At 30.3% G+C, this 17571-nt stretch overlaps 1 protein-coding gene across 1 annotated transcript in view; it reads right to left on the minus strand.

Moving 5' to 3' along the window:
- The window catches only part of LOC107456330 (cartilage oligomeric matrix protein), a gene marked incomplete in the record, with an annotated part of 101468 nt that overhangs the window by 80690 nt on the left and 3207 nt on the right, over window positions 1-17571 (minus strand). Inside the window, 2 exon segments of the mRNA XM_043054677.2 lie at window positions 7460-7677; window positions 9301-9471. Coding sequence (XP_042910611.1) covers window positions 7460-7677; window positions 9301-9471 — 389 coding nt within the window.

A 17571-nucleotide genomic window follows, 5' to 3' on the forward strand; every position in this document is an offset into this window, starting at 1 on the left:
CTTCCTTGTTAAGCATTATGCTATGCTTTATCTAGGATAGAGATTCACAAATATTTGAAATGTTCAACATGCTGTTATGCTTTTGTTAAGCATTATGCTATGCTTAATCAGTGATAACAATGGTTAATGTTTAAAATATTCAGCATTTATGTTCCGAATTCAGTCATGCTTTTAATAAGTGAGCATTAAAATTATGCTATATATAATTATGCTATACTTATTCAGTCAGTAATTATGCTATACCTATTCAGGGAAAGAAATATTTGAAATGTTCAATTATTTATGATGACGAATGATTGTCTAACCTCTGATATTTAAAGAATGCCTGCAGTCAATGTTAATTACACAGTTTTGCTTTTTTTTCATTTTTAGAGTTTAAGTAGGGGAGAGTGGGGTCAATTGTAACAGGGTACGATTGTAACAGAGCAAAAATTTCGAGTGTCGGGTTCTAGATTTGGTTCCTAGGTGGCGCACTAGGTGTATTTAATAAATCTACATGTACGTCCCTGATGACAACCATTTTTATGTACTTTTGAAAGAGGTACATCACAAAAGATATTTTCACGCTACGCAAGTACTTTTTTTGGTGTTAGAATATTATATTGTAACAAATTAATTTTGTTTAAACAAATAAAAATTATTAACCGAATATGTAAGTGGACACCTTAATTAACATTTCAANTTCTGAAGGTAAGCAATACTGCCTTACAATAATAGATAGATTCACGAGATGGCCAGAAGTTATCCCTACTACGGATATGACTGCCGAGACCACCGCAAAAGCACTTATTCACGGTTGGATCTCTAGATTTGGCACTCCCGTTACTATAACTACCGATCAAGGCCGAAATTTTGAATCAACTCTTTTTCGAAATCTCACTAATATCTTAGGCAGTAACCACATCCATACTACTTCATATCACGCGCAAAGTAATGGAATGATAGAACGATTTCATAGACAACTCAAAAGTTCTATAATAGCACAGGAAAATAATAAATGGACCGAAATTTTACCAATTGTCTTATTAGGTATTCGCACAGCTTTAAAAGCGGATATTAATGCAACTTGTGCACAACTTGTTTATGGTACTTCCTTACGTCTACCTTCGGATCTTTTAAACTCAAATTCTTTATCTCCACCAGTAACAGAAAATTATGTCGCAAATTTAATGGCCGCAATGAGAAAATTAAGTGCAGTCAATGTTAATTACACAATTTTGCTTTTTTTTTTCATTTTTAGAGTTTAAGTACATATTATGCAAATGATTACTTCCAATTTTATTTTAAAAAATAAATTATAAATACAAGAAAATGATATGGTGTGTTTTGAAGTTTGAATAGAAATGGGTATCTAACAATTGAAATAAAATAAAATTCAGAAATGCTATTTTATTTTATTTTATTTAGCTTAAGCATTTAATTGTTCATTAAATGCGATTAATTACTTTAAAGTTTATATTAAAACGAAGTAAAGTAAACGACAATTATTTCGAATGTAACTATTTAAGGTTTCGTTGAAAATAGTCAAATCTAAATTAAATTTCAAGTTGGAAGTTCTACTAATTATAAGAAATACGCAATTGTACTAGTTAACTCAAAAGCTTTTTAAACAAGCCTCTCTTACGCAAAATAAAATGTTGATTCAATACACGCTTTGATCTTTTCAAATAAAATACATAAAACATACATTTAATAGGAATTTTTAATTCACTCAAAAAAGTAGGTTACTTCTTAATTTAAATCTATTTTCAATGAATAGTTTAATTTTAATGTTTTTTTGTCTAAAGGTGTCTGATGAAAAATGAAAAAGAAATCAACTAACCATTCTAATTGTTCAAAGGAATTCCAGTTTACGCCACATCATCTGGCTTTAATAAAAAATAAAAGTGACTGTTTGTGGTTTTCGTTTGCAAATAAGGAGACGAAAACAAAGAAATCTGTTAAGTAGCATAAAAAATTATTTAACTTACTCTATTGATTTGTTCAGATATTTGAAACTTTTAAAATTTAAGCTAAACTTAATAAAAGTTTGTCATTAAAAATATAACCGGGTTTTTTCATCTTCCATTTAATAGATCATGCATATTGTTTAGCTTAAGTAAACCACTAGTCGTGATTATTATTTTATTTAATAGTAATTCCAGACATCGACATCGAAATGCCACGAGTACCAACCCTAAAGTCAGTGAATCACCTGAGCACTCTTAATCGAATATAACACAAGAATTTACGCAATTCTAAATTTTCTAGAGAAATACTTGTAGGTATATTGTATATTTACTCTTTATTCGTCCTTCAATAGACTGATTGTAAAACACGGTTGCTAGTAGATCAACGAAGAATGAATATAATAACAAAAATCACAAAGAAGAGCAACAATAATAATATTAATAAAAAGAGGAATTATTTTTATTTCTTAAATATTATTGGTATATGCCTATCAGTTGTTGAGCAGAATTGCAGTGTGCTTATTAGTAGCGATTTATTAATTACTTGCTCTTTCTTATTTCTACGAATAACAGGCATTCATACAGTCTTCAATAAACTTCGAATGAAAATAAACAATTTTGATCTTTAAGGTGACATGAATCTTGAATTAACATTAAAAAAGTCTGATTTAAAACTCGTAACAAATTAACATATCAGCCTGATTAATGTAAATCATAAGGAGCGTAATGAATAAAGATTCAACATCACTTCTTTAATGCGATTTGTGCCAAAACAGCCCCAAAAAATGTTAGCTGAAAGTTTCAAGGATTAATGATACGCTTTTCAGTATACCCTCAAAATTTGGAGGGCTAAAAGGCAATTCCACCTTTGTTTACCGAATGACAAGCTTGAGATTAATTAGTATTTGCCGCTTTTGGTAAACAGCTCAGCCACCTTTCAAAATTACCTTGTACACCAAATAAAGATATTCGATGTAAAAAAAATAAAGATCTAATCTCGTCATCAGCTCACACGATTATATACGCGAAAATGAGTGCTTTCTAATATTGTATTAATATTTTTTAACGGCAGTTACTGAACTCGTTCTTCACCTCGGAAGACGCCGGAAGTGTTGCTCATTTAACGTTACCCAGTGGGCACCATTTCCCACGCCACACTTCCTCAGATACCCGCTCATAGGGTGGGCCACATTCACAACAGAGGACAACACACGTAGAGAAACATCCATGCCCTGAGCGGGATTCGAACCTGCAGTCATTGGCTTCGCAGTCAGGCACGCTAACCGCTCGTCCACCTACCCGGCATATTGTATAAATATAGCAAATGCAAAATTTATGAATACAATAGTGTGAGGAAAGCCAAAAAAAATTTAACAAAATAAAACATATTAAGCAAAAATATAAAATAAAAATTCAAGAAAATACAGAATAAAACACACAATGTAATATATAAAGCATAGAGAATTCAAATGCTCTTACACTTACAAGCATCTTTCAAAAATGATTTAAAATATTTTCGTAACATGTTTGCTAAATTACAAAATATGGAAATAGAAGCATTAATAGAGAGTAGTGGGATCATTTTATGTCGCGTTCGTACTGAAGTATTTTTAAATTATATATCTACATTATCTACATAATATTTATATATATATAGTTCAAAATGTAGAGAAAACATGGAAAAATTACAGAATAATGAAAAAATTGAAGAAAGAAATAAATTAAAAAAAATATTTTTATAAAAATCCGGGAAAAAAATTTTAAAAAATATATGATCAATGAGATTATATCTTCTTTTTCTTCCGGATTTTTATAAATTTTTTTCAAAAATTTCTTTGCATGTCTTTGAACTTATTTTATCAGTACTATATACTTACAACTTATGCGCAGCAAATAAAACTTATTGATTTTCTTAATTTTCTTTGTTTTTCTCTTTTTTTTCTTTTTGTATTTATTTATTGTGATATATATATATATATATATAGAGGTGCAAGTTAGAGGTGCAACAAAAGAAAGCAACGTATGCATTTTAAAGCTAACGCACTCAACTTTATTAAAACGTCACTAAGAGCCTTCGTTCACTAACATCGACAATTGTGCCATGCACTCAAGCGTTAAAAATATTTTTTTATACAAAACACACCATTTCATAGAAAACTATTTCAAACTTACCCTTCCAAGAAAAATCATCACAACTTAAAACACAAGGTCTTGTAAAAAAAATTGCTAAGCTCAAAGAGAGAGAGGGAGCGATAAAATTAATTAGTGCTTTAAGATAATTTGCAAAAGCATCCGAAGTGAGTAATAAGCAGTCATTATCGTGTTGAAATATCAAGTAATCAATTATGGTAATTAATATCCAGTGTGGCAGAACACCCCCTCCCCTTATCTGCAATTTTCATTGTATTATGCAGATTTTCTCGCCCACTTACCGTTTGCACAAATTTGGAAATGCGGACACTACTCTTTAAACAGATGTTTAGTACTTATTAAAAGAGATTATAAAAGTCCTTCAAACGAGGCGATAAAATGAACTGAGTTTCGTTTTGAGTCCTAACTTTCTGTTTTTATAGTCTTTGTAATTAAGTTATGAGCCGGCATTGGAAAAGAAATTGAAACAGACGGCTCTGCAGTAAGACGAATAAATACTTTTCCATGGTCTAACATAAAAAATTCTAAAAAAATAACACCAAACAATTTATAAAATACAATACTTTTTCAAGTAAAAATACCCTAAAAAGTTGCATGGAAATTTTCTATAAAAAAAAAAACAATAATAATGATAAACAAAAATCTAATGTATTTTTATTCCTTCGACTCGCTTTTGAATAACGTATATTTACTTCCAAGTATTATTTTCATTCAAGTAAGTCGTTAACTTTTACTTATTTCTCTTTCAGTTTGTGCTACGATTTTAAAATTCTATGACGGGAAAATTTAGCTCATTATTTTTTCCTCAAATATCTCTTTTCTTAGAGATGATGCCATTCCTAACCGGAACTTCGACAAAATGTCTCATAAAATCATGACAATAACAATTCTAAGGAATCGTAACCGAATTATGTAAAAACATTCTCTTGTTGTAAAAATGACGTCAAAATTTAGCAAAAAGAGTGCGTTTTTCTTCCCTACCGGATGCAAGATGGAAGAACATCATCCGCCGCATCAAAATGGAACAAAAAGAACTTAATATTTTTTTTGTTCAATGGCGCAGAAAGAAAGAAATTGTCTGCGGTTATTCCTGCATATGGATTCAATTTTATCCCAGATGGTTGAAAATATTATTTTCCGGTCGTTTTATCATGCTTTCATTTCAGTATATTTCTTTTTCCTAATGGTCTCTTCAAACGATTATCTCTCTTTTGAAAATTAAAATGGCGGAATCAGAAATCGTTTACTCAATAGACTTGTCAACTCATTTTATGTAACATTAAGTTTTTAAAACTTTTCACGATATTCAGATTTTCTCATTGATTACAGCAGCATTGACATAAAAGATTGAATATCTTATTTCAAAAGACAAGACTTAAAATCTGTTCTGATATTATGACAATTCCCTTTGAATGCAACATGATTCTTAGAATTTGGAATTGCAGAAATTTCATTAACGCTCATCATTAAAACTATCCTTTATTAAGTTAAGTGTTATTATTATAATACGCGTGTCTTTAACTTTCAAGGAATTTGTTTTGAAGATGTTGTCAGGATATATTACTTTAAAAATTATTAAAGTAGCGGTAAGAATTGTAAAGAATTTAGTTTCTCATCCGAGTTAATATATATCTTTTATTTACTTTTTAATCTTTAGATTAAATTTAATTGATTAAAAATAAATTAAATTTAATACATTCTTAAATAAGCGCTTCGCGTGTTCGTGCCACAGGTTCTGGGTTCTATCGTCGAACCGGGCATGGTTGACCCAACCTTTCATCCCTTAAGTGGGTCTATAAAATAAATACCAATTGAACAATGGATATTTTCTTGTCAGCCTGAAGGTATGAGCTCACTGCATTTAGCCTAGAAAGTGCCAGGCTGCATAGAAAATACTACTAACACATCCAACTAGCTAGGCTAATTGCAAAATAATACTGCTTGCAAAGAATCGGATTTGTCAATTAGCGTATGAAATCTATTAACTGTTCAGTAACAAGTGCAATTATATCGGGGGTAAATTAATATTTACAAGATGTGTATGCGTTTTCATGATTAGATTATCTAGTTATAGCGTAGAAATGCCATAAATAAATAACTTGATAGCTAATGTGGACGTAGGGATAGATGTTAGCAAAACAGACGTTTTGGAGTTATCTAGCTTGAGTAACTATGTATTACCTAGTATATGCCTTTTACATAGGTTGAAGTTACCTATATATCGGTAGACGTAGATGTTTGCAAAACATGTATTGTAGAGCATCTAACTTTAGTAGAATACTCACAATGTATGCCCTCTCTTAACGTAGGCTGCTGAAGACCTTTAAAACTGATTCTATGTAGAATCTACAGCGGAAGATGTCAACAAAACAAGCGTTTTAAAGTTATCTAGCTTTGTTACTATTACCACGATACATGTCTTTTTCTTAATATTGGCCGCGGAACACTTTAAAATCAACCTAGTGGGGAACCTATCGATAGAAGTTAGCGAAACAGGGACTTTTAAGAGCATCTAGCTGAAGTCGAATACTCACAATGAATGTCCTTCCTAACATAAGCTGCAGAAGACCTTTAACTTACCCGATAAGGTACCTAGATGTAGATATTAGCAAAACAGACGTTTTAGAGTTTGTTTAGAGTTTGTTTTAGAGTTAGTTAGCTTTAGAACTATTACCGGGATATATGCCTCTTTTTAATTATAGGCAGGCAGAAAACCCTTAAAAACTTATGTGAAATCTATAAACAGATATTGGCAAAAACAAGCGTTTTAGTTATATCGCTCATGGGCTGCAATAGAGTCGCAACTCAAAAAACACGTTTTTTGGACTAAGAACATGTGTAAATATGAAAATACACATTCTTTTCAGCAGCAATACTAGCGAACTCATAATTCAACTTGAGGGTAATCTTCGTTTAAGCAAACTAAAGCATTTCCTATGCATTTTCATTAGCAATGAAAACTTTAAACCCACTTATCTCAAAACATGATTTTTTGAGTTGTGCCTCTATTGCAGCCCATGAGCGATATAAATTTATTACTATTACCCCGATATATGTCTTTTCTAACATAGGCTGCAGAAAAAAATTAAGACTAACCCTATATAGACGGCAGAAGAACTTTAAAACTGACTCTATACAGGCTGCAGAAGAACTTTAAAACTGACTCTATACAGGCTGCAGAAGAACTTTAAAACTAACTCTATGTGGAGCCTAACGGTCTATGTCAGCAAAGCAGGCGTTTTAGAGTCATGTAGCTTTAGTAAAATAGTCGCAATATATGTCTCTCTTAACATAAGCTGAGAAAGGCTCTAAAAATGTACGTTAACCATTGATGATTTTAAATATAGCATGTAACTTACCACAGCAACTTCTGTGTGATGTTGTAGCATGTCGAACATTGACTTTGGCAATTCTATAGATTGTTGCAAAGAGCAATTCACAAAAATTTGCAAAACTGCAGGTGATGTAGATTTTCTTGGATCGGGTAGGAATATTGTTATATGTTCTCCTGCTGATAAATTTCCCGGAATCTGATACTTTTGCTCTAGATCATTTGGCCCATTTAGAGTCATTAACACTGCAAAATATGAAAACAATTTATTCACCGGAATCAACTGAATCGTTTATTCCTGAAATGACGTGTTTAAAAGAAAACTTTCATTACGACACATAAAACTATTACTACCAAAAAAAATATATAATGGTCAGCTGAGTAACTGGTATTTTTTTTTTTTAAAATTTTGAGTTTCGTATACTTTTTCATGATACTAAAAACCCTACAACTAATCCTATGTGAAGCCTAACAGTAAATCTTAGAACTAAACAACTCTTAAGGCTAAGACCTGATATTGATTCAAAGCATAATTTTTTTTTCAAAAAAATATATATGGTGTTTTAGAATTGTTTAGTTATTGTTTTATATCCACGCTATGAAATATTAATGCTTAATTTCAGGAAGCATATTTCAACCTTAATGCAAATTTTCCTTCAATTCTAGATTTGTTTTATAAAATTTATGTACCAAAAATATATATGTGCCATTGCTGAATTAAACACTAAGAATATGAGTCTTTAAAGGCGTTAATGTTTGAATAAATGATTTATTAAAAATTAGATGCTAAAATATATATTTTAACTTTTTGAATGTCTATTGCATCTTTCTAAATTTATACTTCATCAAGTGTAAATTTAATAATTCTAAATTTAATAATTCTAAATTTATATTTTAGTCGCATACTTACGATTTCTTTTACCTAGCCATTTTGGAATTTTGATCAAAATTCTGATTTTCGTTTTCTCTATTGTTTTCAGTTTTCAGCATTTTTTGGTAATTGAACAATATTTAACCATAAAATATGATTTAAAAAAGAAACACAAAGTCTTTGCTTTATCACAGTTGATTGAGATAAGATCTGTGAAAAATGAATCAATTGATAATTGATAAATTATTGATTAAACATTAAAAAATTGTATATAATTCAAAAATAATAAATGTTTAAGAAAATTAACAATGTTTTAAATTCTCTCAGATTAAAATAAGTACTTCTTGGAAATAGTGATTATTTTGAAAATATTATTTTAGAGTATTTCTCAATTAACAGTGACATCGGTTAATGGACCTTGAAACTAATTTTGAAACTTAATACAAATAAAAACTATATTTCCTAACCAGAACTCAGCAAATCGTATATTTTTATCACACTCCAATTTTCTTTAATTAATATTTTGAATCGTCAACCATTTTTGGGACATCCGGTATCGTGTGCTGTTAACTGTTGACCAAATAACTTTGAAAAGTTTTTGTAGAAGGGAACTGTTATCATATCGATTCAATATAATAATAAGTAACTATTAATAAAAGTAGAATTCAATCAGAATATTTGGTATTAATCAGAATCAGAATTAATAAAAAGGCATTAGTAAAATTAAGTTATTATAAGAAAAAAAAATTTCTTAGATCAATATCAATGAAAGCAAAATTAAATTAAAGCACTATACAAAAGCAGATGATAATAACTTCCATCGATAAAATAAATAAAATTACATCAAGGAATTTTATAAAAGCAGACGATAATTCATTTCTTATATCGATTCTGAAATTTAAAAAAAAAACATTAAGGCATTTCACAAAAAACAGACGATAATTTTTTTACATAATTTCTGAGATAGCATAAATAATTCTAATCTCTATATAACTCACTTTTTCCTTTATTAGGATCAACACTAAATGTGAGTCGATAACCTGTCACTAGAAAATCAATAGTGACTATAGTATGTGTGAAGAGCCTTGGCCTCGAGGATACTTCTCGAAATGAAATGGCAATACTGGCATTTTTGTTGCATAATGCATTTCCCAAATCAGCTGTCGTTCCTGAAATAATACATTTTCGTTTTAGAAAAGACATAAAATAAATCAAAGCAAAGGCACTCCGAAACAAATCACGGTTTTTTCCAGTGTTTAGCGTGAATCATACAATATTTTTGATTCACTGTTTGGAGCCATTTGAGTTTTGCATTGAGTCAGACGATTTTATTTGCCTCAATGCAATAATAAAATTCTCTCGCGAAATTTTGTAGAACAGACGTGCTTTGGCAGAAGTAAATTGTGTTAGAAACAAATGGTTTTCAGACGGAAACTCAGTATATGGATTTGAAAGAAAAGTACAATTTCAATAACCGTATAGGAATGGAAATTTATTTACTATAACCATTTATTATTCAGTAACAGTAACATAAAATTATAAACAAGTATTCTTAAAAATAACTAATAAAAACGTGATGCAAATAATATAGATGGACAATGAAAATAAATACTTTGTTAGCGGCATCTTAAAATTTTTGTACACTTTCGAAAGCTATTTTCTCAATTATACTGAAATTTCAGTTAATATGTCCTTCTGGGTAATTTCAAGTCAAAGGGACGATCAAAAATTATAATTTTACACCTGTTTCTTTTAATGAATATGAATAAAGTTAGCTTTATCTATTCACATTTGGTTCTAAGCTATTTTCGGCATCGATATCTATATTTACAAAATATTTTTAAACAAATATATTAACTATGCATTACATACGGCACAAAGCCGTAGAATTTCCCAGCAAAAAGATTCATCAATTATGAAAAACCTTTATATTTGTTCAAGGAAAATTTTCAAGACGATGTTGCAAAATAGAGTCCACAAAAAATCCATTCCTTAATAACTACAGACAAAAAAATGAATAAATAAAAACTATAAATAATTTCATAATCGCTCAATATTCATTACTCAGTTAAAGACAGCTACAGACAGGTATTTACCAACTAATTACTAAAAACATGAAACAAAGAAAATTACTCCCAATAAAAGTAATTTTCTTTATGAACAGATGACAAAAAAAATTAATGAGTAAACAGTCGAAATATATGAATGTGAGAATTGAATAGTGATAAGCGGAAGGCAATCACTAAGATCTGCCTCTTCATATTTTTTGCACACATAATTTCGGCAAAACAAATAAATATAAAGCGTAATTATTTTTCCTAGCAAACATTCGACTAATTGAGGCGTGTACTTTTTGGTCATTAATCCTGATTTTGTTCCATGTTTCCAGATAATGAGCCTGAGGAAAACTGGAATAAAAATAGGAAAAGCGTATCCAGTTAATAAATCATAGGGAAAGGGGGGGTTCGGCAATAATTGCCCTTTCAAAGAATATATTATTTCGTCCTTCACCATTTTAATTCGAACTTTTCAGTTTTAATTAGTGTAACATCAATTTCCTTTTTTCTAGCTGTTAGATTTTGTTTGTACATAAAGATTAATAGAATAAATATTTTAATTCTGCTTTTTATAAACTATTTAAATTAACAGATTTATTTTTCGGAGAGCACTCTTAATTACTTTTAATCTTACGATCCGATTTTAACGCTTGGGAGACTCGATATTAATATTTCAAATGACTTTTCAAACGAAAAAGAATTTGTGCAGACGATAATTTTAAAATGCGAAATCGAACACATAAACGGATTTCCTCTGAATAAACATACATTTTTTCAATGTATTCGGAGTTTTGAGCCTCAAAATGTGGGGTGCCGCCACCATCTTGAAAATAGGGTTTTAGTAGTTCAAGCAAACAAGAGTAGTAAAAAAGTTTGAGCCCCTTAACGTTAATTTCACTTTTAACTTTTTTTGCCATATCTCAAGAATTTTATAGGCGAATCTAAAAAAAAAATTTCCTACAAATACAAATTTAATTTATTCAAAGATAATTCCAATCAAAAGATAATTTTTTTATTAGTTAATTTACTGAAGGTTTTAAAAAATTTTGAATTTAAGCCAAATTAATCTACGATATTTTAATTATCGAAATCCAACATATGAAGGGAGTTGGTTGAATAAATTTTGGAAAAAAAAATATATCTAAACAAAAAGAAAATTACCTACAAATACAAATTTAATTTATTCAAAGATAATTCCAATCAAAAGATAGTTTTTTTTATCATTTTTTATTAGTAATTTACTAAAGGTTTTTAAAAATTTTGAATTTACGCCAATTTAATCTACGTTATTTAAATTGTCGAATTCCAACATATGAAGGAAATTGGTTGAATAAAATTTGGAGAAATGAAAATATAGAAACACGAAATGTAAGCTTTTGAAATGACGGAATACGCAACATGCAAAATATATAAAATTTAAGGGCAAATTTAAGTTTACGGGCAAATGATTTTGAGTAATTTATTGAGCAATATATATTCTCTCCACACTCTCGCCGTACGTTCATTCTCTCCGTAATTGCATTTACAACATGCTTATAAGCCAAATGCATGAAAATCAAAGATTTAAATATATAGGTATATCTATAATATTCAAACATATCAATACTCTCCAATAATAAAAAAAAATTTAAAAAAATTAAAATTAACTTTCTATCATTTACTTAAAGGGAATTATTTGATTAACAAGTGGAAAAGAAAATCATAACTAAAATATGATAAACTATTTCTTTCTATATACATTTATTTCTTCAAAAATCAAATTAGAACATGGAAACTTGGATAAATAATATTCATTTTTTTTAGTTATATCATTGCCAGTTTTCTTTCTTTTTTTTTTGAGTCATTAATTTTACTTTTATTCTCAGCATCAATCATCATTTGAGCAACTTTTATGTTCTTCATGTCGCTTTTTGAAATGGCTAGCTTTAATCTTTCATTATTGTCTCCTAGCAAACAATGGACACCATTTTTTTCTCCGCTTTAACTATTTCCAATCCTTGAGAGATCAGTTAACTTTCCCTTCATTTAAATAGAGTGAATACGAATCAAGATGTTTTTTTTTTTTTTTTTTTTTTTTTTTTTTTTTTTTTTTTTTTTTTTTTNCGTTTTTTTTTTTTTTTTAATCGTTTGAATACCGAATTTTTCGACGGCTCTCAAGCCTAAACTATTGCGACCATATTTTCCAGATAGTGGCAACCCCCATAATTTAAGAACCAAGAATGTTATATACGTGGAAAAAACAAATGTATGTTTATTCAGAAGAAAATGCGTTGTTATGTCTGATTTCGTAACATAAAATACAGTCTGCACTAAGTAATTAGCGTATTTAATGTTGACCCCTTGATCTGAAAATATTGAGTACTAGTACGTGAAATTCCAACCAATCGATGAAAACGTATTGATGTACCCAAATTCCTTCGAAGGCAAAATTTTGAAGTTTTTAATTTAGAAATGTTTTACTTGGAATTATGCTTGTATTATACACTAAAACATGTAATGAATACAAAAAAAATATGTATATAAAAACTGTTTTCTTGAAAATATGAGAGAAAAATTAATAAAAGAAAGACCAAAAATTAACCTTTTTTCAAAATTACATGACTTTGTTGAGATTTACTTATTTATTTTATTAATTTGCTTTATAATACTCCTTAAAATATTCTACTAAGGGAATAGGCTAAGCATTAGATGTAATATTATTATTTAGATACTTTACAACTAATATAGAAACTTATTTGGCGAAAAGGGCCAGAAACCGCAATTAGTTATTTTTAATTTAAATGTAAAATACTAAATAGTAGTTTAATCAACTAATCCGTAGTTTACTCACTAGACATATCTATAGAAAACATTCATGCAAAATTTCAAGTAATACGAACTAAAACATTTTGAGGTATTGCATTGAAAATGAAGGAAAATAACCGAAAAATTAGTTTTGAGGAAAAGGACAACAGAAGCACGATAATCAATGTAATAATCAAAATAAATGATTTTTTTAAAAATTATCATAACTTATGTTCGATTTGACGCAGAAATAAAACTCAAACGGTTTTTTAAAAAAAAGATAGGTTCATAGTTTTATTTTATATAAAAATGAAAAAAAAAAACTCTATTCAAAATAGGCTTATAAACGGTAATTGGTTACCTTAAGATTTTTACTGCTTTTCCTTTTTTGCGCATTCTATGAACTAGAACTAAACTAACTGAATTAACTGTAAACTAAAGCTTGAGAACAGTAGTCTATAGCAGTGTTCCCCAACCCCCGGTCCGCGGACCGGTACCGGCCCGTGGATCAAATGGTACCGGGCAGCCGATTTCATTGAAACTGAATTTAAATTCCCAGGTTTATACCCCAAATTAAAAATATCTGTGCTTTATTAAATTTTTATTTATTGAAAAAAAGGTAGCCCCGAAGATAGAATACCTCGAGATTGCGACCACAACACTTAAATCCCTATTGCCATTTTCGACAACCTATCTGTGTGAAGTGGGGTTATCGGATGTAACAGCAACCAAAGCAAGGCAACGGAATAAGCTGGACATAAGCAACACACTTCGGGTGTCATTGTCTCCGATTACCCCCAGATGGAACCGTCTCATTGCAAAGAAACAAGCTCAAGGTTGTCATTGACTTGTCTTTCTACTAAATTAAAATGTTAAATCACTTTATATTTATTTTTTGGTGTAACTGTATTTTATTTTGAAGGCATGTTTAAATACAATTAAATTAAAATTAATAAACCAAAATGATTTTAAATATAAACAATCAACGTCCGTCCCCCCACCGGGCCGCGATAAAATTATCAAACCTTGACAGGTCCGTGGTGATAAAAAGGTTGGGGAACACTGGTCTATAGCAGCTTACTACAAGTAGTGAAATTACTGCAGTCGCTACTTTTTTCGTAATTTGTAGTGTAGTGAGCTATTTTTTTAAAAAACTAAAGCAGTGAGTAGTGCGATATAAAAAAATGTAGTTCGTCGAAATTCCTGGAAACTACTTTTAACGATAGTTTAGATAAGAAATACTACTCTAACGCAATTAATTTTTCGAATTTGATGGGTACAAATCTTCGCTGGTTCGTCAATGGATGCAATGAAAATGACCCCGTGGCAGCAGCTGAGCGTTAAAAGGAATTAGGGGAGAGGGGGGCACATGTGAACAAATTTTTTTATTTCTTCACTTTTCGAAAAATATCATCAATTTTTCATAGTAAAAAAGTCCATATGTTTAAATAGTATTTTCTTTGTCTTGTGGAATTTTTTGAGATTTTTCAATAAAATATTTCTTTACTTTATAATATTTTAGAAAAATGACTTCAATTGTTCACATGTGCCCCTATTGGGGGCACATGTGAACAGGCCTGGGGCACATATGAACAAGATTAAAAACACAAAGCAATCATCATATTTCAAAGAAAAAAAATCTTTAATATAACAGATATAGATACGCATTATACTGAGGGGGTTGTAGCTTACTATGTGAATTTAAATTGTACAACAGTACTGTCAATAAGAAAATAATTTTTCAGCTGTACAATAATTTATCCGTAATTGGGTTTTTCGCAACTTCATGTTCCACGGGTGTTGTAATGGGCCTTTTTCTTTCTTCTCTAATACTCTTTCATGTTTTTTTTTTCATTTTTTCTATCTTTTCATTTGTAGCTTTAACAATTCTATTTTCTCAGGTGTATCAGTTAATATGCGTGATGCGCGATCAACCATTTAATAAAAAAAAAATTTTTTAAAGGAAAAATTAATAAATTAATTATGGAAAATTAAATAATGATAATTTTAAATGCATACATATTTTTTAAACTTATAATATCATGAGGATAATAATCTTAATACTATGTAGGGGCACTTGTGAACTGTTCACATCTGCCCCAGATGTTTTGTTCACAAGTGCCCCCATCATCCTTCTTAAACCTAACTTGAAAAATAAAGAACTTTTAATTGAGTAAAAAAAAAGAATAATTGTCATAAACTTACCTGAATGTTCATATAATGATCTGCAATAGTTAATTTTAGTTTATTAGTTGATTTATATTATGCTTTCACTTGGAGAAGCGAGCGATTATAATATATGCAACACCAGCTGATACAAAGAAATTGTCAGAATAGACCAACAAAATGTCTCATTGCTCTGAAAGTTTCTCAGAGAGGTAGGACTAGTACTGCCATCAATTGAAAAATTTTCGAGATTTTTTATTTCAAATCATATTGGTAAAACATACCATGTTCACATGTGCCCCCCTCTCCCTTACATAATAAGAATCACGCATAACTAATATTTAAACTAGCCATTACGAAAAATCGAAAATTAATCACATTGGTCACACTTTCACATGTGAATGTACACTAGTGAAACATTGATGTTATTTAAAAGGAAGGGAACGTGTTTTCGATGTAGTACTTAGTTTTTTAGAGGAAATAAATAAAAAAAAATTATTGTACTATCAAAAAATTTCAAGTATTTAATTATTTCGCTTTCATAAATTAAATATTCGCTGTCGAGAAAAGCAGAAAAAGTTGAAGATCAAATTTACAAATTCGAAAAAAAAGTGTTTTGGAATAACAAATTGGCTCATGTAAACATGAATAAATATTTCTTAATAGTTCCCTTACAATTAATGTAAGTTCGTCTCCTTGCAATTCCAATGAAGTTTGTAGTCACTTCATTAAAAAAAAAGAAAAAAGTAGTTGCAGAGTCTGACTAAGGAAGGGGCATACGGGGTTGTTGCCTCGGGCCCCCTCATTAGATGGGGGCCCTAAATCAAATAGAAAGCTTATTTTACGTTTAATGACCTTTCTTAAACGAAATATAAGTGCAGTGTAAAATCCGTTTTATGTTAGCTTCTTCATTAATCTATCGTATGAACACAAAAAAATCTATATTTTGTAAATCCATGGCTTTCTAGGGCGGAATTCAGCTAGATTTTCTCGGTTACGATGGACAAATTTGGCCAAACAAAAGCCTTTATTTTTACATATCGCAAAATGTGATATGTTTACAGAAATACGGGCTTCTGATTGGCTTAATCGAGCCATCATAATTGCTGAAATTTAGCTGAATTCCGCCGTAATGTCAGCAAGGATATAAATTTTTCGCAGATAGATGGCAAAGTTAATAATCAGTTATCCCATTCTTGACCGTTTCATACTTCTTTAATTCAATTAATTTAAAGAAAAAATTAAATTTTTGTCAAATTTTGGCTCTTCAGGTGTAATATATCCTTCTAATGATGGACATAGAATTGTTAGAATATCAGTAAAATGGACAGAACGATATTTCGTCAGACTCTTGATGGGGGGGGGGGGGCTTTATAACTATTTTAGGTTCGAGTCAATTTTCTTATTATATATCAATAATGAGGTGAAAAATTTAAATACCTGCATAATGTTCGGTTCCCCATTACTGAAGTAGTGAAGCAGAGAGTCCCCCCAAAGAAGTTTTTGCACCGGGCCCCAATTAGGCTAAGTCGGGCCCTAAGTAGTTGTAGTTAACTACATTTGTAACAAAATAGTTGTAGTAAACGGCAAAAATAATGCAGTTTTTCCGACCATTGATTGAGAGTTAATCCTTTAAATTACCAATGCATTTTCAATTTTTCATAATAAAATAAATTGTGCATAGAGCAGCACAAGATTATTTTTCTACCAGTCTTTAGAAGCAATTAAATTTTATTTTTAGTGGCTGATGTATATATATATACACCGAAGAGCCATTACATTATGTACAATGGCTCGCCCAGGTTTTCATGGTTTCTTGCCCAGGAACAATGTTTTCATGGGGCACATTAGGACCCATAATCCTCATAGAACATTGTTGTTGTTGCTAATTTACGTCGCACTAGAGCTGCACAATGGGCTATTGGCGAATCCTCATAGAACAATCCCTGACGTCTGTAAGCTACTTGAACATAGTTGCGGACCAGGTTCACCCATTCATGGCAACAGTTTTTCCTGCGGGAGATGGTGTTTACCAACAGGATAATGCACCATGTCATAAGGGTCGAATCGTCGAGGAACATTCTAGTGACTTTCAAGTCATGTCTTGGCCCCCAAATTCACCTGACCTTAATCCAATCGAGCATTTGTGGTCCTACTTGGAAAACCAAATTCGTACTACCACGCTACCCCCTCGCAATATGAGGGAATTGCAGGACCAGTTGGTGAGCGCTTGGTACCAGATACCTCAGACTACCTATCAGC

The sequence above is a fragment of the Parasteatoda tepidariorum genome, chromosome 7, assembly GCF_043381705.1.
Source record: "Parasteatoda tepidariorum isolate YZ-2023 chromosome 7, CAS_Ptep_4.0, whole genome shotgun sequence".
Classification (NCBI taxonomy): domain Eukaryota; kingdom Metazoa; phylum Arthropoda; class Arachnida; order Araneae; family Theridiidae; genus Parasteatoda; species Parasteatoda tepidariorum.